Source organism: Nicrophorus vespilloides, unplaced genomic scaffold, assembly GCF_001412225.1.
Source record: "Nicrophorus vespilloides isolate i.1.1-1 unplaced genomic scaffold, Nicve_v1.0, whole genome shotgun sequence".
NCBI lineage: Eukaryota > Metazoa > Arthropoda > Insecta > Coleoptera > Silphidae > Nicrophorus > Nicrophorus vespilloides.
Genome location: NW_017096427.1, coordinates 297,969 through 321,393, shown reverse-complemented (window position 1 = coordinate 321,393; position 23,425 = coordinate 297,969). Strand labels below are relative to the sequence as shown.

Below are 23,425 nucleotides of genomic sequence, written 5' to 3'. Positions count from 1 at the left end.
TGTTTTCGACCAAAAGATCTTTTATCTTCAATTTTTTTACAATTTTTATACAATATTAAATTAATTTCAACCTTTTTTCAATTGAAAATTTGTTAAATTAAAAACTACTTTATACGTTTATATAACTATAGGATAAATCGATGTTGCATTACGTAATTACATAAATAAACTTATGTATTGTTATATTGAAACAATGCAGCTAGCAAAATATGTTTACCAAATTAGGAAACTATAAGCGACAGAAGTGTTATTTAATTGTGTCCATAAAATCAATCGAAACAGCATTTGCGACCGTAGACTTCCAGGAAATGCAACAGTTTGATTAAAGCACATCGGATATACGCTAATAACATTGAAATTGAATCTCGTTTACGAATTGCTACGTTTCAAAACAATATTATATAAATGTTTTATAATAATCTAAATATTATATAATTGAACCAAAAACTCAACATTATATTTTAACAAATTATATAAATAATTATTCAAAAATATTTTTATTTAAATTAATTTTCAAACAATGAAAATCAAAAATTACTTACAGATTTAAGTTAAGAATGTTTACTGCTCTGTAGAATCAACACAATCACCAAACAAATTTATTAATTAATTGAAAATCAAATGAAACGCATCACACGTTACAATTTATTGGTAAAAATCAATTCACATCGGATTTGCACTTGTTTAAAGGAAGAACAGACATTTATTAATGTTATTTTTCTTTTGCAATTGAACACTTTGTTTTTAGTAATTGTTATGAAAATAGCGGTTTTTTTGTTTGTTTGTTATTATTTTCGCGAGATGACGGACGTGTTGCTACGAAACATCGTGCGTCTTCAGCGAAACTCCAGACCGGATTGTTGCGTCGCGACGTGCGAACTCCTGGCAATATTATCCAGATAAATGAAGCTGGACGAGAAGTCCCGGGGAAGTCCTGTAGGATGCGACGCGCATGCGCACACCCGACGCGCAACACTCTTGGGGGTCCCTCGTTCCCATTCCCAGATTCCCGCTATATACATGCTACATCCTATATTAATTACGATCCTGGACGGACGAAAAATTTATATATATATATTCACGCACACTCATGCACATTATACGAATACACGCATACATGTATCAACAAGTTGCAAAGGCCCGAAGCCTGTTTACGTTCATTTTACGTTTTGTTTTTACTTTCGGCATTACCAAGTAAAAAGGCAGTTCGTTGTTTCTGTAATATTTTAATATCTTATAACTGCTTCACTCTAGTCAAATTTCCTTACACAAAAAACTGAATATCTTCACAAAATAGAAAGAAAAACACGTGATTAGATGCCAATTAATAAAAAATAAATCAATTTATTATTACAATTACTTTTTAGAATCTAAAATCATCAAAGAAATCATAAAGAAAATTCATATTATTAAATTTAAAAGATTAAATTACAAAATTACATAATTTTCATCAATTTTATAAGATCTTTAAGTTGTAAAAGTAGTATAAAAAATAATTAATTATCAATTACTGATATAATTATCTGAGTTTGTGGGAAAGTTGCAGGAAATAATAATTATAGCATTTAGCTTATCACGAAATAACATGCAAAATATTTTTATTATCTGGAATGTGGATTGAAACATGAATTTGCTGTTTATAAAATTATTTCTTTTATTACACTTATTCACGTACAATTATCAGACATTGTTCTAAATTATTTAAATGACTGAAAGCATGGAAATTTGTACTGTATTGTAACCTTTATAATCGAATCATTCGTATTTATATTTTATTAAAAAAAATAAGGAACTTCTAAAATTTAATGAAATTTATTGGAAGTAAATAAAAATTAATTCATAATTATTGAAGTGAGCATTACTTACTACCAGGATCTTAATAACATTATAGAAATGGGTTGAAATAGTATAAAAAATAGTTGTATTCTGGAATTTTTAAAATTGCTACATTGCTACAATTCTTTCAGCAGGCTCATTCGAAAGGTGATGGTCTCTAGTTTACGATTCTTATTGAATTATGTAAGTATCTTGCATTATTATCCTGAAATGATTGAAAACGTGAAGTTGTTTCTTGACAGCAACGATGGTTTTGACAGCTCATAGCAGACAAACCCCTGACAACAGAAATCTGCCAGTACACTCATTGGAAAGCTGGAAACTGGAATGAAATAATTAATAAATGTTTTATTGATTATGTGTTGGCTACCCCATAAAATAAACAAGGTGTTCCGTGAAAATTTTAGGATTTAGAAAATGTTCCGTTGCAGGAAAACTTTAGGAAACTCTGATCTAAGTATCCGATCGTCTAACATAAATAGCTCACTCAATACTTTAGAAATTGAATAAAAATTGAAGACGTCGAACATCGCATTTTCTGGGTTACACAATGAACTTTTCTTACATAGTAAGCTGCGTAATGATAGAGCCCTTCTTATTCAATAATAAACTGCAGGAAAAGTTGAAAGTTGAAAGCTGAAAACTAGTCGGATACACGTATCTTACATAACGAGTTGACTGGTTATAACAGATGAAATTCGAATAATTAATTTAAAAAACTGAAAGCTATTCAGTCCATAACGTTTATTATATAACAAGTTGCGCAACGCTTAGCCGCAACTAATTATGCAATAAAATAAGAAAAGAAAGTATATTATTTTTCGAGCAAAATGGCAAATCAACATGTCGTAAAAATGATGAAAAAATCATTAATTTTCACTTACATTCAAAATCAAAATATTGATTCGAGAGATGATTCAGTTTACGATTCTTGTTGAATTATGTAATTATCTTGCGTTGTTATCCCGAAATTTTCAAAGATACTCGGTTCATGGAATTTAATAAAAGATGGCTAGAAAGATAATGCATGAAGATGGAAGTGGATTATCTATTCTCGAACAAATAATGTATAGCTAGAATAGAGCTGAGGGAGAGTGGCTGCATAATCAATAGTAATAGAGAAAACCTGTGGATTTCCTTGCTGCAACATACACTAACTTTTCTAACAGTCTGAGCCTTATTTTCTCAATTTCATCTGCACTTTAATTTACATCAGTGTTAATTTACTTAATAGTTATGTATAGTTTCCAGGTTAATCATTAATTTATTTGCTTTAAATTATAACTAAAAACCTAAAATATTGTCAAGAATTTAAAGAACTTGAACACTTTTATTAAAACATAGAAAGATGTGCGCGCATTGCATTCAAATATATATACTAGTCATGCGCGACTTCACTTATCCGACGTAGTGTGGACGCACCTTTATAAACATAAATTTGATATAAATGATATAAAAATACTTTACAATTATTATTTTCCTAAATATAAAATGAAAAATTAATTACAAAAAGTCCATATAATTAACTAAAATATAAAAAATAATCAAATTGTTTGTATTTATTTTATATTAAGTGTTGCATATTCTTTATAATTCATTAGTGGTTTCATTCATGAATACTCAAACAAATAAATGAAAGTTGTAAATTAATTTTAAATAACACGTTTTTGGCTAGTGATAATTAAATTATATAAAGTAAACCGAAAGTCCAATTAAATGTTGTTCATTATTTAGATACTTTTCAACGGGAAGTCTGGCATTCAACCGGTGCGGTTTTCCGACCGTCCGTCATGTTTATTTACGTAGCGGTCACCTAATGCATTTTTAAAGCGATGACTCATTCATTAACTAATGCATTTACACATTTACGTATTGTTATACAACAATTTCATTGATAATTCATTATATTTCTGAGTGTAAAACTTCAAAATTTACTACGCTCCACGGTGCAACTATGCTTCCATAATTCGCCCAGCCGGCTTTGAAGATATTGTATATTATTTTAACTTTCCTAACACGAAGCACCGTCGTGTAACAATATCATTGCATATATAACAATTTTGTTTAATTTTATGTAATAAATAATTTATATAAAACTCAAGTAAATAAAATATTTTAGATTTTTAGTTTACAGAAGAAATTCAAATGTTTGTTAAATTTTAAATCGAAATTCTATAGAATTTATTATATTTACGCGATTTTGCAGAAAATACAACTTTTAATTAATTTATGTAATTAATTAAAACTAAAAAATACATTTCTATAAACAATGTAACAAATTTAGAGATTAATATCAAAATATATTTGTCTTATGTGATTTATATTATTACAAGAAATATCAAAAATAACTGAAAAATATACAAATCAATGAAAAAGTCAAGAATATTTTCTTAATTTTTGTTAAGTACATTTGTATATTAATTTACACACATACATATTTAAATTCTTGAAATTTTCTTATAGAAATGTAAAATGCGTATGGATATAAACATATTAGTATCATTTTTAAATTTTATTAGTAAAAAAGACTGAAAATGACTCAAAAATAACTGAAAAGTATACAAATCAATGACAGAGTCAAGAATATTATGTTAAATTTTATCATGTTTATTGTTATATTAATTTACATACTTAGTTTAGTGAAATTTTTAGGATTTTTACTATGAAATTTTAGAAATTCTCAACAAATCAATTAATTATTTTGTTTTTCATATAAAAAAACTGAAAATGACTAACAAATAACAGAAAAGTATACAAATCAATGACAGAGTCAAGAATATTATGTTAAATTTTGTCATGTTTATTGTTATATTAATTTACATACTTAGTTTAGTGAATTTAGAAATTCTCAACAAATCAATGAATTATTTTGTTTTTCATATAAAAAAGCCTGAAAATGACAAAGTCAAGAATATTTTGTTAAATTTTGTTATCTTCATTGTTATATTAATTTAAATATATACATACTAAGTTTTGTAAAATTTTCAGCATGTTCACTCTAAATTTTTAGAAATTCTCAACATATCAATGAATTTGTCTCTGGGCGGAAATACTTAGGTCGATAGCCCATTGACTACAATTGTGACTAATAAAGATTATTATTATAATTATTCAATGAATTATTTAGTTTTACTTATATAAAAGTAAAATGCGTATGAATATAAACATATTAATATCCTTTATAAAGAATAAATTATGTTTTATTAGACAAAAATACTCAAAATTACACAGATCAATGACCTTTTTGTTAGTACTGTGTAAAATTTATTTTCTCGCTAAATTAGTACGTTCTAATAATAAAGTTATATAATATTATAAATCATAAGAATAAATATTTCCTGCGATATGATATCATGTGTTGTTACAATATTACTGATATTATATGAACGTGTTACCAATGCATGTATAACGTATGTTTTCTTTGTTTATATTATAAATATAATAATAGATAACAAAAATACTAACAAATTGATAACAAACATATGGAAAATTATTTTCTTTTCAAATAATCGTTACTTTACATAAATATTTCATAATATTTTCAATGATAATTAACAATTAATAAAAAAAATGAAATAACAACAATAAAATGTAATGTAATGTAAATTTAATTTAACAATTCAAATTGTAATTAATTACTAACATTTTTCTTATTAATTTTCTGAAATATTTCAAAAATTGGATTTTGAAATTGAATTAAGAATTACTAAACAAAAAATCTAACAATATTTTACTATAATTATATAACAAAACAAATAATTCCAAACATAATAGGATTATATTTTTTTTATTAATTTACAAATTTTAATTGATAATTTTGAGTTAATTTGATTTGTTTTTTTCTAACTCACCTGGTAAACATATTTGGATCATGTATTTTTTCCTTAAATTTTAAATAAAACTACAAAAAAAATAACAATTTTCTTGTTAAAATATTCAAAGAAAAATCACTATTTGAATAATCCAACCACTTTTGATCTATTTTATATTAGTTCGTAAATAATTTTGTATCACTTATTAAAAATATTTGTATCAATAATTTATATCATAATTTCTTATGTTTAAAAAAAAATATGTATCACAAATACATATTTTCTATCCTAGACAGAGGGACAACATGCTCGTAAACGGTACAGATTCTGACTAAATGTGTTTCACTAAACATGCAAAATGTCTCTTATCATTCACACAATATTTGCGATAATCTGCAAGAAATACACCCCAATTATAGATAAAAGCTGGTAAAGCAAACACTCTTTTCGGTAATCGCGTCGCGGTTTATAGTCAGGGTTTAATCACAGTACTAATGGGAATGGGCCAAGTTCCAATCTCAACAACAACAATTAGATACAAATGAGTGTGTCCTAGACCAAGCGTGATCAAATTTAACTGTAACTTTAACTACCACATTTGTATATATTTACACATTTAAATTAAATGAAAATACTCGCCGCTATTCAAAGTTTATACAAAGTTATAACAATTATTTCTATCAACTTTCAAATAATTGTTATAACTTTGTATAAACTTTGATAACATTTCTTAGTATTATGTTTAAAATGAAATTTATTTTCACATTTTTCTTCAATTTTTTATAAGCACAAATTAATTAATTAATTAATTAATTAATTTTTTTTGAACAAGATATAAGATATCACTTTGAAAGGACTTAACTTATTAGCAGAAACAAACCAAAAATGTAATAAAAAAATGAATAAACAAAATATTCTCGCTTTGATATAAGGTGACAGTTGTCATTTCGCGACACAGCATTTCATTAGTTCATGGATTTGACACAAGGTCACAAATGTGACTTCGCGATTTAACGCTATTTGTTTATAGATGTTCTACGACCTAATTGCTATGAAAGCAGATGAAATGCTCCTCGATTTGACACAAGGTGACAGCTGTCATCCAACATATTTGTAGTTGTATTAAGAGGAAATTGCGAAAAGTATTTCATTAGTTCTTAGATTAGACACAAGGTGACAAATGTCAGTCCATAATTTAAAATATTGCTAAAAGTATTTCACCAAATTCTCGCTTTAACATATGGTGACAGCTGTCATTTTTAAGTTGGAACCCATAGGTTGAGAAACGCTGTAATATAATATTGTATTATTATATAAAATTTTGTTATAATTCAATTAATAAGAATTAATTAGAAAAAAATCATTTTTTAATATATAAACATATCAATTAATTAAATTGCTAAAAAAAATGTTGTTAAAAAATATTAAAATAATATTTACAAAATATTTTTTTGACATTATTTCTATGTAATTTTATATGAAAGAACTACAATTTCGAAAAGTGTTGTAAATATTTTTTTCATAATATAAAATAGATATTCTGATAAGTTCATTTCGTAATATATTTATTTTTGTATGAACAAAACGAACAGAAGAAAAAAAAAGAAGGAACATTTAAACGAGCCGAGCTTCTAATGGGCACCACTATGTCCACATGTGCTCTCATATACAAGCTCAAGTGAAAACAGCAAGAGCATATTGCATTTCCATCCAAACACTCTCACAGTAAATGTACATACTACAAACAAAAAATAAACATCTCATTGTTTCAATAAAAAAAATAATCAACTGACTTATATAGTAATTGTATTAATTTTAGCTTAATTAATTTTATATGATTTAGGTCGATAGACCTTTGGTCGTAAATAAACATTTATAGTAGCAAATGTATACATTTGCTACATTAAGAAGTTTACAATTTCATTGCTTACGAATTTAATGCATTCATATACATTTTTACTAGTAAATGTATACATTTACCAAATTAATAAGTTTACAGTTTCATTGCTTACGAATTTAATGCATTCATATACATTTTTACTAGCAAATGTATACATTTACCAAATTAATAAGTTAACAATTTTATTGCTTACTAATTTAATGCATTCATATATTTTTATGCTAGCAAATGTATACATTTACCAAAGTAATAAGTATACAATTTCATTGCGTACGAATATACTGCATTCATATACATTTTTACTAGCAAATGTATACATTTACCAAATTAATAAGTTTAAAATATTATTGCTTATGAATTAAATACATGCACTGACACTTAACGCATTTGCATACATTTACTACATTAATATGTTTAGAATTTCATAGATTACAAATCAATTTTATGCACATTCATTGAGTAACAAATTCGTACATTTACCAAATTGACACATAAAATTTAATTATTTACGAATTAGATACATACGCAAACATTGCCTAGATAATGTATATATTTACCAAATTAACACAATTGAAATTTCGTTGGTCATGAATTAGATATACACACACATACATTGACTAGTGAATGTATACATTTGCCAAATTTACACAATTGAAATTCCATTGCTTACGAATCTATTACATGACTATACAGTGACTACCAAATTAATACATTTACTGTGTTGAATATAACATCGAAATACGTTAAACACGAACATGCTAATACACTTATTCTAGCTTCACCTACCTTTGGCTTTTGTCCAAAGAACAATAACGTATGTACTTATCACAACAAAAGTTATAATACTTTTTTTTACTAGTTCATTTGTAAAAATATTTACTGTAAACCCTCCTACAACCCGGTACAATCATAATACGGATTTCAAGAAATACGGAACAATAATTGCAAAATACCTCTAATAACGCGGTTATAACATTATTTCTATATACAACATAATTAGCTTAAAAACTATTTCGGAAAGAGAATATAAAGTTTAGATTAGAAAAGTAATTGATGGTATTATGACTATAATAAGAAAAAAAGGTTGATAACTTCAATTTGAACCTTCAAACCTTTGATTTGGTCAAAGAATTAGAATTATAACACTGTTACAGTTAACATATTACGCGGTACATTATCTAATTCTGAGTTTCCTATAACGCGGTTATTTTAATTACGAATTAACACATTTACTATGAGATATACACATATAAATACTTTTAAATTACTATTACATATCTTTAATTGTAAATGTTGAATCGATAAACTAATATAAATGTATGTATGTAAATATATATAAATATATATAATAACTCTGTTATTGTACATTGACAAGTAATTGTGCACATTTACCGACATACACCATTCGAACTTCGCTACAATTACAAAGCTCTTACCTTTCCTCTTCTTTTTTTTATCCGAAACGACAAGAAGGTCTTTACGTATCCCAACAAAAGTGATATAAATCTGTTGCAGCTTATTTTCAAATTGAAACTCTCTCCTCTTTCTCTGCGTTCTCTTTAATCTTCGTTATTTGGATACGGGTTCTGCTCGTAATACACCGTTTCTTCCTCTCCATTTCCTCTTTTTTTTTCTGGCTTCGCAAATCAAGAAAGTTTTGCCAATCTGTTAGTAGGTTTCTGCACGTGGTCGCGCCTACAAGAATCGATACAGATTCATTTCCCAAAATAAACAGCAACGAAATGTTCCCCTCATCATAAATCCTATGCAATTTTTTTACGCAACAGCCAAGAACGTTACCAATTTTTTCTATTTATTTATGGTAAAATAATTTTTTGTCGCATCATTAGTTCCATTCGCAACTGCGACGATTTAATTGTGTGATGAATGATTCAGCTGGAATAACCAGTTAACGGTGACACTGTTAATCCATCAGAGACCTTTACGCACCGTGAATAATTTATTTGCAGCGATCAATTAAAACCGTATATTTGCTTCATTTTTAAATTGATCGAATTTTATTTCAATTCAATTCTTATTTAATAAAATTAAAAATCATCAATGTTTAAATCCACATTTTTTTTTAATAAACTATTAGAAAATTTAATTAAAAAAAAAAACAGTATAATTTAAAAAGTTGAAGGATTTTTTCTTATAATTACTAAGGTCAATAATATAAAGGAAAACAGACAAAAATATATATATATAAAGAAAAGGTGTCGGACATTGTCATAACATTTTGTTTTGCTTGTGAAAATTGGATGTGATAAGAAATTTAAATGAATATTTATTATAGAATAAAGGAAAATATCTGAAATTAGTCATTTATGTATGAATTTATTAAATTTTGCATTGTTTTCACGATATACATTTATATAAGTTAACTTCAAACATTATCGTGCATTATTACTTAAGTCTTGGTGTAGTTTATTTAATTTCTTTAATTATTAGTGTAAAGTTAAGGATTTTCAAAGAAAATGGTACGTATTTATATTAACATACTTGTTAAGTAAAGTTTGCGATTAATTATAGTACTTACATTATTTGACTTGCATAAGTACAAGTAGTTTTCTTAATAGTAAACTATAGATCAGTGGTTTCTAAAGTCACCCTGTGAATGCGCGAAATATTGACTACAATTATAATTGCGGGTGAAAATCATAATTGATAATTTTTGGTAGTCGGCTCCTAATTTCATATGAAAAATGTTTGTAAACAAGAGGAGGCACCAATTCCTTTTAGATATTGGACTTGTTACTTCTAGAGTAAAGCATAGTTTGTAGGTAGATTTAGTTAATAACCCAAGTAATTATTACATAAGTCCAAGTAATTTTCTTAATTATACACTGCAATATTAGACTTGTTACTTACAAAGTAACGCTTAGAGCGTAGGCAACTTTACTTACAACTAATAATTATACAAGTAATTAGTGATTGTCTCATTTAACTGATATAAGTACATTAATTTCTTGAATTTTATTTTCATCTTCTATACCTATATGAAAACGAAACTTGGCTAAATATATCGTAAACAACTAATACTATCTACCTACCTTTAGCCAAGACATTACTTTGAGTTACACAAGTACAAGTATTTTTTTTGTGTTGTAATTTTATGATTTATATTTATACAAACTCTAAAGTGGACTAAATACTTCGTGAAAGACGCAGTTTAGTAAAAACTATAACTTTCACATACACATACTCAAGTACAAGTAATCTTTATGTTGTACGTTTATCATTTATGTTTATACAAATACAAAACTGGACTGAATAATGCATGGCTTGTCATCTTTAGTCAAAAATAATATTTTGAGTTGCACAAGTACAAGTAAATAATTCATACTCGTCGCATAGTGGAATCACACCTACAGCCAAAACTAATACGTTGACTTGCACAAGTACAAGTAGTTTTCCGTGTGACATGTCTATAATCTATATCTATACAAAACTAGTATAAATACTTCATATAAGTCGCATACTGCGTACTCATCTTTAAGTAAAACTAATCCTTTGACTTCCACCAAACAATTAGTTTTGTATGTAGCTCGTCTATAATTTATATATATATATATACATATACAAAGTAAATACTTCCCATAACTCGTGAAGTTTTCTGTATCTATACAAATACAAAATGATCTAAATACTTCATATAAGTCACATATAGTGTACTCAAAACTAATCCTTTACATGTAGCAATATTTTTCTGTGTGGACTAAATACTTTGTTTAAGTTTGAACTCACCTCTAACCAAAACTAATACTGAAATATTTTTTTTTCAGATTTTATGGCTTAAACTAATTTTATCTATATTCATCGTATCTACTAAAGAAACTCTAATTAACGATGATCAATTCATTGCTGCAATCGAAGAACAACTAAAAATTGCACCTGAAAACCCTCAATTATTACCAAAATACGATTTCATAATCATCGGAGCAGGAACTTCAGGCTGCGTCGTCGCAAATCGTCTTTCAGAGAATCCAAATTGGTCCATTTTACTAATCGAAGCTGGTAATTAGAATAAAACTAGTTAATCCAATTCATAACATATTTCCTTTTTAGGTAACGATGAAAATCCTCTGTTCGACATCCCTTTTCCGGCTAATCTCTTGCAATACACCAGCGCCAATTGGAATTACAGAAACCTCCTGAACGAAAACCGTTGCTCCAACTCGGATGGTCGTGAGTGCCAGACAATAAGTGGTAAAGTCATGGGCGGTTCGAGCACAATTAATTACATGATTTACACTCGAGGTAATCACAAGGATTACGACCGTTGGGAGGATTGCGGAAACGTCGGATGGTCATATGAACACGTCTTGCCATATTTCAAGAAAATTGAGAATTTCACCATTAACACTTTGAAAGAATCGAAATATCATGGTTTTAATGGTTTCATGCACGTGGGTTACCCAGATTTTGCAACTAAATTTGTCAATGTTACCATCAAAGCTTACAAAGAATTTGGATTGAATTACGTTGATTACAACGGAAAATACCAAATTGGGATTAGTCGAATACAAAGCAACTTAAAGAATGGATTTAGGCATAGCTCCAATACCGCTTACATAAACTCATTTAGAAGAAGTAATTTACACATCATCAAGTTATCAATTGTTAAGAGAATCTTAATAAATCCTAAAACGAAACGAGCGTACGGAGTAGAATTTGTTTCCAAAGGTAAATCAAGATCAGTTTTAGCTGAAAAAGAAGTAATTCTTTCAGCAGGAGCTATAAGATCACCACAAATGTTGATGTTATCTGGGATAGGACCTAAAAAACAATTAAAAAATCTCAAAATTCCTTTAATTAAGAATTTACCTGTAGGCGAAAACCTCATGGATCATATAGGAATAAACCTATTGTATACCATAGAAAAACCATACACGATTCCATCAAATTTAAAAATCGATTTAACTTATACAAAGCAACCGGAGAAGAACTTTCAGTCGATTCCAGGAGGAGTTGAGTTAATTAGTTTTCACGATCTGAAAGATCCATTCAATCCACGTGGAATTCCTGATGTTGAATTATTGTATTTCACAAATTCTGCAATGAGCAAGAGTCTGTTGAATATCACTAATGATATTTATGGTTTCAGTATACTCGTATTGTTGCTCTCACCAAAGAGTAGAGGTGTCATAAAATTAGCTTCAAATGATGAACCTCTTGTTTATCCCAATTATTTAAGTGATCCTGAAGATGTTAATATATTAAAAGAAGGAGTGAAATTGGCTTATGATATTTCGCAACAAAAAGCGTTTAAAGCGATTGGTGCTAAATTGCATGATGTTTCTTTAGGTAAATGTCATTTTGATATCATGTCAGATGCATATGTAGAATGTATTGTTCGAAGTTTAAGTATATCAATTAACCATTTCTGTGGTACTTGTAAAATGGGACCGATAGATGATGAAAGTAGTGTAGTTGATGATAGATTGATGGTGCATGGTGTTAACAATCTTCGTGTCATTGATGCTTCTATTATACCAGAAATTATCAAAGGACATCCGCATTCCGTTGCTCTTATGATCGGAGAAAAAGGATCAGATATGATAAAACAAGATTGGAATTACACAAATTCTAACTGAGTATTTACTTGTAACATTTATATTTACTTAATGCTTTATATTATTTTAGATTCCATAATTGAACTAAATAAATAATCTTTACTAAAATTAATTTATAGAAAATGGAATTTATATTATACTTTCAACAATTAATCACTTTCTTCTGATTACATAATAAATGCAAGAAATTTGCTTTAGATAAAACATCTATTTTTTAATAAATATTATGTTTGTCCAATGTACAGCAACAAGTCTAATATTCAAGACATGTATTCCATATTTAGTGGTTAATATGGAAACACTATAGTTTTATCTATAATTTAATATTAATACAATTAGCGTAGATGTATTAAAAATATAATGATAAATATTAATTATCATTACGTAACAGTGATAACAAATAATACATATTTGTTTAATAATATAATAATCATTAAAAGCTACATTGTATTGTAATCATCAAAAAAATGAAGTACTTTTTCTTCTTTTCCTCTCCACACTTCACTTGGCTTGCGCGTCTTGCACAATTTCGTCAGCAACTTTTTTTATTAATTTGAGATTTCTTTACACTGGCCTAAGTTACTATGGGGTGGTTGTGAAAAATGGACGACTACACTAATTAACAACTTTCGAATCGGGGTCTCAGCGATTCAGTTCAACGGTGTTAGAAGAGACCTCGGATGGATATTGTTGATTGATTTTCGTGTTTAGGGGACTGTACGTGTATTTGGTGGTCTACAATGCTACTTTTGAACTCTTAATAAATTTTAAAAGACACTTATATACTGTTTCGTTTTCGGAGCTAATCAGCGCCCGAACTGAAGTCGGTACCGGGACATTGTAACTGATCAATTCTCTACATAAAATTTCGGAGGCTGGTCGACATTGATTGCACGCAAAAAAGATGAAAATTGAAGTAATAATTAATAATTTACGTTTTACTATATATAGACATGATAAATTATTCTATTTGAAAATGAGAATACAAGTGAACACACAAAATACCGACAAAACACCACAAATCTAACAGTATGCTCATTGAAAAGGCCATAAGTTTGGCATTAATTTGCATATTTGATGATTAAACCAATATTATTGGTAATTGAGTAATCATTTTTATTTAAATTAAACAAATTTAATTGATAAAGTACAATATCTGGTAAAAAAAAAGGTTTTTACTGCATGATTTTTGACCTATTTTTTCATCAAATATCATTTAAATTTTAAATAATGCATTTTTGGCTTTCGTTGAAAATATGGCACAATAGTGTAAGTAAACAGAATGGTAAATACCATCTACCAAGACCTAAAAAGTAAAAGATACTGCTCGGTTGCCTTTTTATCGCAAGCTTTTAACAAAGTTTGACTACTATACAAAATAAAAAGAACTTACCATATAATTATTTTAAAATAATAAAATCATACCTCGAAAATAGAATGTTTCAGGTAAAAATAGAAGACGAATACACCAATTTATATCCAATAGAATCAGGGCTGCCACAGGGAAGTGTTTTAGGAAGTTTGAAGTTTAAAAATATTTATTTAGAGTAGATACATACATAGATAGAGTTATTTTTTTTTAAGGGGTGTGTTTTAGGACCACTGCTTTACCTTCTATACACGGCAGATATTCCTAAAACTAACAATACTACGATTGCAACATTCGCTGATGACACAGCAATCTTGGCATCAGATGAGAATCCATCAGTAGCATCCGAATATCTACAGGAGAATTTAGATAAGCTACAAGAATGGACTACTTAATGGACAAGATCTGCCCAAAGCAACAAAATATCTAGGCATGCATCTAGACAGAAGACTCACCAGAAAAGATCACATTCAGGCTAAGAGGGAGCAATTAGAAATAAAGTTTAGAAAACTATTGGCTTCTAGTAAAAAGGTCAGAATTATCAGTAAATAAATTACTTATATACAAAGTAATACTGAAACCAGTATGGACGTATGGTATCCAATTGTGGGCATGTGGCCAGTAAATCGAACATACAAATTATACAAAGGTTCCAATCAAAATGTCTAAGAAATATTATTAGGCTTCCATGGTTCGTCAAAAATAAACAAATACACGAAGATTTTTTAGTAGTAGATACCAAGATAGACTGGAGTCACATACTAATGTTCTAGCTATTGGCCTACTCGACAACAGTGAATCCACAAACAGGCTGAAGCGTTGCAAACCACTAGATTTAGTATATAGATTTAAGAAATTATTAATTAGATTATCCATCTAATGTCGACCGCGATCTTAAATTTACTCAATGTTAACATTGATGAACAGATTCTGAATAAAATTATACGACATAAGAAAAAATTCATTTTCTGTTAAAAATACAGAAGAGTGGTAAACAATTAATCTGGTAGTGGCCTTATTGTAAATGGTTTATTAGTTAAGTTTAAAAAAGTTTTCACTAAAATTTTCTATAAAACATGTTCAATAACTTTTTTTTATAAAATAATATAGGCAAACGGTAAAGACTAACTATCTGTAAATAGGTTTAATGGAAAGGCGATTACTTTGTTTATAAGTATTATATTTGAAAATGTAATTCTTCTTTGTAATGATTAACTAATTAATTAAAAATACACTTCAGAAAAAATACCATATCTTCATTGTTAATATTACGTTATTTTTTATAACTAAAATAAGCAAAATAAAAAACCTTTCTTATATAATTTTAAAATCTTTACTGTTTTCAAGTTTATTAGTTAAGTTCAAACAATGACTTCACCAAAATTTTCTAAGAAACAATCAATAAAATGTATGCAACCAAAAATGTACATAAAATGGGGTTTTCAAAATAATAACTGCTGTATGCGATAAAGATCAGAAATTTGGTAATAGTTTATTTGAATTGTCTTTATTTGAATATAAATTGATCTTATCAGTGTGTGTTATTGAGAAATTACTAAAAAGTTGAAGAAACATTACTATATCTTAATTATCAATATTTTTTAACAAAGATGAGCAATATTACAAAAAGTGATTTTAAAATCTTTACAATTTACAAGTTCATCAGTTACGTTTAATAAATATTTTCACAAAAATATCATAAGAAACAATCAATAATTTGATGTATGCAACCCTATGTCCAATGGGTTTTCAAAAAATAAATAGTACAGGAAAACGGTAAAGATCAGAAATCTGGTAACACTTTTATTATAAAGACAATACTTTAGTCTTTAATTAACATCTTCGATGATCTAATTGATGTCTGTCGTTATTGAGTAATTAATTAAAAAGTGAAGACAATTCAGAAAAATCTTTGTCAGTAATATTACTATATTATTGTATTGATGTAACATCAAGACAAATAGTAATATGGAAAGATTTCTATATAAAAGTATGCAAATATTATTAAATTCTAATTTTCATAATCTTCATGTATAAACCAATAGATGGCAGATGCAACTATGTGTGTTCACTCAATTGTATTTGCATCTTCAGTCAAATATATCAAAACATAACCTCAGTATAGAAATAGTGCAGCAACAAGGTATTTAAAGCAATAATAATGCACACAGATCTCTCTCCCCACTTGCATAGCGAGAAATGTAACGAATTAATAAACTTATTAAATAAATGCCATGCCGACGTAAGTAAACAAGTAAAAGCATTATTAATCTATCAAGCATGTACTTTCAGAATCCTTTCATAAAATTCTTCGGCGCCTGCAACTCCGTGGATTATCAAATGATCAGGTGCCTGAAAGAGGAGAGATTAGCACGCAGGAAACGTAATTCAGACAAAGCTAAAGAGACTCAAAGAAAACTACGTGAATTAGCGGAGAATCAACGATCAACTTCATCATAATGGAAACGAAAATCATAGATTCAATAGATACTAGCTGTTTAAGTGATTTAGCGGACGTCAGTGATCGTTATTTCGAACATTTATATTGCAAAGAAATCGAGGGGAAAGAGATCACTGATCAGAGGGTCAGTTTCCACACAAACAGGATATGCATGCTGTCTTTAGCTGAAAACCATCCAATCATGAAGGAGAAGAAACCCATCAAGAGGATTAACTTTGAGATCGACGATAAAATCGATAGGCTGAAAAATTCGGCATCAGGGAAAGGGAAAAAGGGTGCACAAAAACTCGCACCTGACTCGATCATTTGCTACGTGGAAACTGAAACAGAATCGTATCCAGTATACAGTTGCATTAAGGGAAAATTGATTGAAATCAATGAGAAATTAATAGAAAATCCCAATTTGTTAGTTGAGAAACCAGTGAATGAGGGATACATTGCACTTTTATTACCTGTTCTCAGTTTGTATTCAACTTTCAAAGAAAGCATGTTAAGTAAAGAAAAGTACCTTGCTTTATAAATGTTTGATAAATAAATTTATTCATTATTACATAATGCTCATTCACTAAAACAAAACCTAATATCAAAGTTAGCTTTATGTAAGCACGCTTGTAAAGTTAGTTGCATAACCAACATGTGCTCTGTTTATGTTCCTGTGTTTATTTTCGTGAGGAATAGTGTTTTGACGAAATGGATGTGATAGAATTCCAGGATGTAAAATGCGTTCCTGACGTTGTCCATACTTACACAGACGATTTAAATTCAATACCAATAGTTATTGATAATGGTAAGCCTTATATACAAGCTTTCATCATAAATACTAACTACAAATTTTAGGTTCCTACTATTGTAGAGCTGGTTGGAGCACCAGTGAAGAACCCCTGTTAATATTCAAAAACCTAATAGCCAAACCAAGAAAAGAGAGGTCCAAGAAGGATACAAATGAAGTAATACAAGCTCCACCTCTGCAAGTTGGAAATGATATTATTAATATTGAAGCTGTTAGGTTTCAACTGAAAACACAGTTCGATAGAAATGTAGTCACACATTTTGAAGCACAGGAGCATTTATTTGATTACACCTTCAGCCATTTGGGTATTGACACAGACAAATGTATTCCACATCCGATTGTCATGACTGAACCTTACTTGAATCCAAATTCTTCCCGACAATGTAATTATACTTAATCCACTTTGATTCATTTTTATATATATATTGTATTTATTGCAGTGATGTCTGAGTTGCTGTTTGAATGCTACAATGTGCCAAGTATCTGTTATGGAATTGACTCTTTGTTTGCATATAATTTTTCTCAAAGTGAACCAAGCAATGATGCTCTGATTATCAGCATGGGGTATCACACAATACATGTAATTCCAATCATTGATAATGAAACCAATTTTGAGAATACCAGGAGGATTAACACTGGTGGTTTCCATGTGATATCCTTTTTGCACAGGATTCTTCAGCTGAAATATCCAGCACATACAAACGCTATTACTTTGAGCAGAGCTGAGGAACTGTTGCACAGTATTTGCTCGATTGCGACGGATTACAGGGAGGAATTGAAGAGGTGGAACGACGTGGATTATTATGAGAAGAATATCAAAAAAATTCAACTTCCATACAGCGTGGCTTCAACTTCATCAACTCTTACAGGTATGTATAATACAATATTGACTTAAGTTAAACGTGATGTATTTATGACTTTTTTTTTATTTTAGCTGAACAACAGAAGGAGAGGAAAAAGGAATTGGCAAGGAGATTGACAGAGATAAATGCGAGGAGACGAGGCGAAAGATTGGCTGAAGATGAGGAAAAGTTGGTGAAGCTTCAGGAAATATACGAACTTTGGGAGGTGCACAACGACGCCGAGGAATTCGAATATGCTTTGGGTGAAAACGGCTTCGAATCATCTGATGAATTGGAGAAGAGCATCAACTTGTTGAAGATGAGAATTAAGAAGACTAAGCAGAAGATATTGGCTGCAAACAGCGCAGAGGAATTACCCGAAGAACCACCGAACAAGCAACAGAAATTGAATAAAATCGTATTTGAGAATGAAAAAGCTATGCATTCGTATGTGCAAAACGCTAAGAAATTGGTGAGTGTTTATACTCAAAATATTTTCATATGATTTATGGATTAATAATGTTTTTTTTTAGAGACAAGATATCTTGTCTAAAAAGTTAAGTAGGAAACAGAAGAAGCAAGATATGGCTAAAAGACGAACCGCAGCTGGACAGGAGAGGATGCGGATTATATCTCAGTTGGCTAGGAAGGAGAAAGGAAATGATGACTTTGGTATGCGTGATGAGGATTGGGACATATACAAGACCATAAGTCGTGATGGTAAGGATTGTTATGAGTTGTTTGTAGGGAAGTAGTTAAGTTTTGTGGGCTTCTAGGAGGAGACAGCGATAGTGAAGCGGAGAACGAAAAGCTATTGGAGTTGGAAGAGGTGATCAAAACGTACGATCCGACAGATGATGCGGACAGTTTAGCTCCCGCTGAGGCGTATCAACTTCATATCGGTATAGAGATGTACAGAGCGCCGGAACTTCTCTTTAAACCCTACATGATTGGTTCAGGGGAAGCTGGTTTATCAGAAGTAATAGGATACGTGTTGAAGCTGTTCTCACCGGAAGACCAACTGAAATTGGCAGGAAATGTGATAATAACCGGGACTTTATCCCAATTACCCGGTTTAAAGAAGAGAATTCTAACGGATCTGATCTCTATCCGTCCTTTTCATTCCATCACCAATGTCACCATCATGCCTAACGCCTCTTTAGCGCCATGGCATGGAGCCAAAGCATTCTCGAACACAGAGATATGCAAAAACTTCTCAATAACAAAAAGGGATTACGAGGAATTAGGTGGGGACTACCTGAAACATCACATAGCTTCCAACTGGTACACGCCGACGCCGAAAGAACAACTCGTCGAAGTAGATAATTAATCAATTAATATATTTAATATTGTTTTGCTACGTTAACAATCATTTTTGGGAGTGCGTAAAATTGTAAAATCACCGGTTTCAAATTATCACAAGCGCTATTCAATAAGTAGATCAATGTAAAGAATAATTACTAAAATGAGAACTAATTAAACCCCAAAAATCAATTTTTGTACCTTAAAAAATAACGACGACCGCCTTCTTTTCAAGGCAATCACAAATCACATTCGAATATATGAGCATCGTCCCTTTTGCTAGGATCCTCCTCGCAAATGGTATTCGATTCACCCACGACCTCGCTTTCGCTGTGTCTCCTCTCCTGAGCCCTCTTTTTGCTCTTCGCTTTCTTCTGGTTCTTCCTCTTCTGCCCCAAGATGCTGGAGTTGCTCCTTTTTATTAAAACAAAACACAATTAAGTTCATATTAATTACAAACTCATCTAAAGCAAAGGAAGAAAAAGCAATTAATATTAGCAGCAATAAAATTTACAAAAAAAAATCCTTACCTATACAATTGCCTTTTGACGTGATCGTTGAACGTAACAGTCTTCTTCAAACTGCTCGAAACATCCGTATCTTCAGCAATCACCGATTCCATACTATTGTAGCAATTCTCGTAAGATGACGCCCAAATTGCATCGTCTATACTAGATTCGGATATGCTTCGACTAACAGAACTTCTATAGGATGACGTTCGCCTCTTCAAAATACCCTTGGACTTCGGGCTGTAACTGCTGCAGCTCGTATCATCCCCGCTTGATTCGCCATGCAATCGAACTATATCAATAGCTTTACTAGGTTCTTCTCTCAAAGGAACAACATCAACAACTTTATTGGCTTTTTGCGTTGTCTCTTTAACAGTTAAATCTTCAATTTTGCTTTCAACTTCCTCCATTGTATTCTCTGTAAGAGTTGTATCCAAATCATCTTCTTCCATCAAAGGTTCGATCTGTTTATCGACGTTCTTCATGTACAAATCGGATTTATCCAAACCCACCAAATACGTAGACACGTTCATCGCATCGTCGAGGCACAACTGCAGGACGACATTGTTATCCCACACTTCGACGATCACTTCTTCGGTATCCAAAGTAGACTGGAGTTTAACGTAGAACGCGTAATGGACAGGATAATACCCGGAACTTATTGAAGTTAATTTTAAATGCACATCGCAAGGATTGCAGATCTTCTCTATCGAGTTCTCGTTAACGTTCTTCACGTGCAAAGTGAAGTATAGCTTATTTTCCAACTGATGGCAGGTGAATTCGGGTAAACTATAGTGGATTTGAGGATTCAAAAAGACGTTGGGTAATTCTTCAATTTTGCGAGAATTTTCGTTGGGTGGACTGGATGGAAGCGAGTAAACTTTATCGCTCTCCACGCAACTGTCTTCAATTGTAAAATCGAGTTTGTTTGTTGTTTGTATAACAGGTAAAATGATGGTTAAAATTTTGGAATCTTTATCAAATTTGGCATTGCCATTATCATGATTGACCTTGTAAGGGAGGGTAATTGAGAGTTTGTACTTTGCTGGTTTTTCACTTACTAATTGTACTGATTTTTCTGCTACATCAAGATCCATGTCCGTTGCTGCTTTCAGCATGGGCAAATTGATTTCCACAATAAGCTCCTTGGGTGTTGCCATGTTCATCTTGGAGTCTCTTTCAAATGTATAGTTCTCAAGATCTATGTGGCTCCTGTGCTTGATTATGTATTTTGGAGTTGTATACTTGGTTTTGTTTGTTTCAGTTTTAGGTTTACAAGGAGGCTTTTTATGAGGCTCCTGCTTGGGTATCTGGTTGAATATTTTATCAAGCACCTCCTGCTCTTCAGGAGACTTCTCGGATGGTTTGTGTTCGGATGGTTTTCTGATTACTGATGAAGAGGCAGCACCTTTGTACTGCAGCTTGGGGAATTTCAGATTCTTCCTGTCAAGTGCCACCCCAAAATTGCTTTCGACTGAATCACAGGCTGTGTTATTCACCATAGTCCAGAAAGCCTTATTGTTCTTGGCTATCCGGAAGGTGTCTGGATGGAATATAACGTCAAAGACTCGACATCTCACCCGCTTGTTATCGATGTCGTCCCTGGGTGGTGTCAAGGAATGAGGGATGGCCCAGCTGAGACCTTTTGTTCCTCCTTCATAGCTCGGTGTCGATGTCGGTTTCTCGATGTTCTCATTCGAGCAAACATTGATGAACGCCTTTTTTGAACCGTCGACACTCGTCTTGATCACGTATCCCGGCTCCGGGTTCAAGAACGTACAATCCATGCCTCTTTCCTTTTCCAATTCGACTACCTCTTTCTGGAATATTCTCTTGTTCTCTGGATCGTGCAGTTCATCCACATATTCAGCGAAGAGTTTCCTAAACTCTTTATCCTTCAGTGCGGATGTTAAACGATCCACCTCGTCTCTAGTCAAGTCGAGATCCTTTAAACTATCCATGATAATTTGAAGTTGATAATGTTTCTTTATATATTTTTTTTGATGTGATCTATTCAATTGCGACGCAGTAACCAAAATAAACAAGCCTTCTAGATGCGTACTGGTCTCTCACGTGGACGAATCAGCCGGCATCGACGCACGCAAAGTCGCGTTTCCGGACGAAATTCAAAACAAGAAGGAAACCGTCTTCGTCTTCTCTTCTAAAAACGTAACTGTTGACCTCGCAGCACCTCGGTCCACTTGGCAAGAGGAGGCGGAATTGGTGGGCTCTGTACAGCTCTTAAATTAGATTTATACTCGACGACTCTCCTCGTCCGCAATGAGCAAATCCGTTCTACAACTACATAATTTGTTGTTATTTTTGGTTCTCCCTCCCAATGTAATCTCACCCACGTTGCTCGATAAGCTCTTTATCAATACGCATTTTTACGCCTCAATCTACTACACCAACAACTTTAATTTGTTTGTAAACAGTATTTAGAAGCAGTTTATTCGCATCCTATTTAGATACTGTACAAATCATTTGATAAATAGTGTTAATGCACATACATACACAATTTAAATACATACAGTTTGAATATTATTCAATATGTGCTAAAAATCAACATTTTGCAAATATAAATAAATATCCCAAAACTACATTTGCTTATAGTTAAGAATTGTTATGATAAATAGAAGATTTGTTAATGTGTAGACGCAATTTTATTTTGAAACATACATATTTTCTTAAGAAATATACATGAAATGTATATGAAGTAAATACTTTTAAAATGTTGACAAACTATAGTCTTTATCTATAAATTATCTATTGCAAATTGTCACTAGCTTCACTAAAACATGTTTAATATTTACGTAATTCGAGTTTGAGACAAATTCGAAACTATTAAAAAATTTAAAGTTTAAACTGTGTAAACCAGAGTTTGTCAATCTTTTCTTTTATTTCACTACTTGAACATATTGTTAAACATCCGTTGCACACTTAAATTATGACTTTGTTTTAATTGTTCATTCAAAAATCAACGTATTTTTAATATAATTAGAAGATTTGTTAATGTATCCATTTGTTC

The 23,425-nt window shown here is 30.4% G+C and overlaps 5 protein-coding genes across 5 annotated transcripts; 4 read left to right on the top strand and 1 right to left on the bottom strand.

Annotated features, from left to right (window-relative positions):
* The first annotated feature begins 6,678 nt into the window (after positions 1–6,678).
* Positions 6,679–13,147, top strand: LOC108556994 (glucose dehydrogenase [FAD, quinone]-like). Its single transcript, XM_017913358.1, has 3 exons — positions 6,679–6,736; positions 11,383–11,565; positions 11,617–13,147. Exons 1-3 carry the CDS (start codon positions 6,679–6,681, stop codon positions 13,143–13,145), a joined length of 1,770 nt encoding a protein of 589 aa, XP_017768847.1. The 3' UTR covers positions 13,146–13,147.
* A 3,422-nt stretch (positions 13,148–16,569) lies between these two features.
* On the top strand, positions 16,570–16,969 carry LOC108557003 (COX assembly mitochondrial protein 2 homolog). Its single transcript, XM_017913370.1, has 2 exons — positions 16,570–16,735; positions 16,786–16,969. Exons 1-2 carry the CDS (start codon positions 16,655–16,657, stop codon positions 16,951–16,953), a joined length of 249 nt encoding a protein of 82 aa, XP_017768859.1. The 5' UTR covers positions 16,570–16,654; the 3' UTR covers positions 16,954–16,969.
* Positions 16,931–17,504, top strand: LOC108557002 (protein Simiate). The gene has a single exon (XM_017913369.1). It carries the CDS (start codon positions 16,953–16,955, stop codon positions 17,472–17,474), a length of 522 nt encoding a protein of 173 aa, XP_017768858.1. The 5' UTR covers positions 16,931–16,952; the 3' UTR covers positions 17,475–17,504.
* Positions 17,505–17,564: 60 nt separating this feature from the next.
* On the top strand, positions 17,565–20,080 carry LOC108557001 (actin-related protein 5). The gene is made up of 6 exons (XM_017913367.1): positions 17,565–17,741; positions 17,792–18,127; positions 18,185–18,613; positions 18,679–19,058; positions 19,120–19,306; positions 19,363–20,080. Exons 1-6 carry the CDS (start codon positions 17,645–17,647, stop codon positions 19,914–19,916), a joined length of 1,983 nt encoding a protein of 660 aa, XP_017768856.1. The 5' UTR covers positions 17,565–17,644; the 3' UTR covers positions 19,917–20,080.
* On the bottom strand, positions 19,913–22,772 carry LOC108557000 (protein kintoun). Its single transcript, XM_017913366.1, has 2 exons — positions 20,419–22,772; positions 19,913–20,302 (listed from the first exon to the last, which is right to left on the bottom strand). The coding sequence occupies exons 1-2, from the start codon at positions 22,356–22,358 to the stop codon at positions 20,128–20,130; spliced, it is 2,115 nt and encodes a 704-aa protein (XP_017768855.1). The 5' UTR covers positions 22,359–22,772; the 3' UTR covers positions 19,913–20,127.
* Between the last annotated feature and the right edge of the window lie 653 nt (positions 22,773–23,425).

Excerpts from the sequence above, each read along its gene's own strand:
- LOC108556994 (XM_017913358.1), top strand. The coding sequence starts at position 6,679 with ATGTTCTACGACCTAATTGCTATGAAAGCAGATGAAATGCTCCTCGAT. Across the intron at positions 6,737-11,382 it reads GCTCCTCGATTTGACACAAG|AAACTCTAATTAACGATGAT; the intron begins GTGACAGCTGTC and ends TATCTACTAAAG. Across the intron at positions 11,566-11,616 it reads CATTTTACTAATCGAAGCTG|GTAACGATGAAAATCCTCTG; the intron begins GTAATTAGAATA and ends TTTCCTTTTTAG.
- LOC108557003 (XM_017913370.1), top strand. The coding sequence starts at position 16,655 with ATGCACACAGATCTCTCTCCCCACTTGCATAGCGAGAAATGTAACGAA. Across the intron at positions 16,736-16,785 it reads TAAATAAATGCCATGCCGAC|AATCCTTTCATAAAATTCTT; the intron begins GTAAGTAAACAA and ends ATGTACTTTCAG.
- LOC108557002 (XM_017913369.1), top strand. The coding sequence starts at position 16,953 with ATGGAAACGAAAATCATAGATTCAATAGATACTAGCTGTTTAAGTGAT.
- LOC108557001 (XM_017913367.1), top strand. The coding sequence starts at position 17,645 with ATGGATGTGATAGAATTCCAGGATGTAAAATGCGTTCCTGACGTTGTC. Across the intron at positions 18,128-18,184 it reads TCCAAATTCTTCCCGACAAT|TGATGTCTGAGTTGCTGTTT; the intron begins GTAATTATACTT and ends TATTTATTGCAG. Across the intron at positions 19,059-19,119 it reads TGCAAAACGCTAAGAAATTG|AGACAAGATATCTTGTCTAA; the intron begins GTGAGTGTTTAT and ends GTTTTTTTTTAG.
- LOC108557000 (XM_017913366.1), bottom strand. The coding sequence starts at position 22,358 with ATGGATAGTTTAAAGGATCTCGACTTGACTAGAGACGAGGTGGATCGT. Across the intron at positions 20,303-20,418 it reads GTCAAAAGGCAATTGTATAG|GAGCAACTCCAGCATCTTGG; the intron begins GTAAGGATTTTT and ends TTTAATAAAAAG.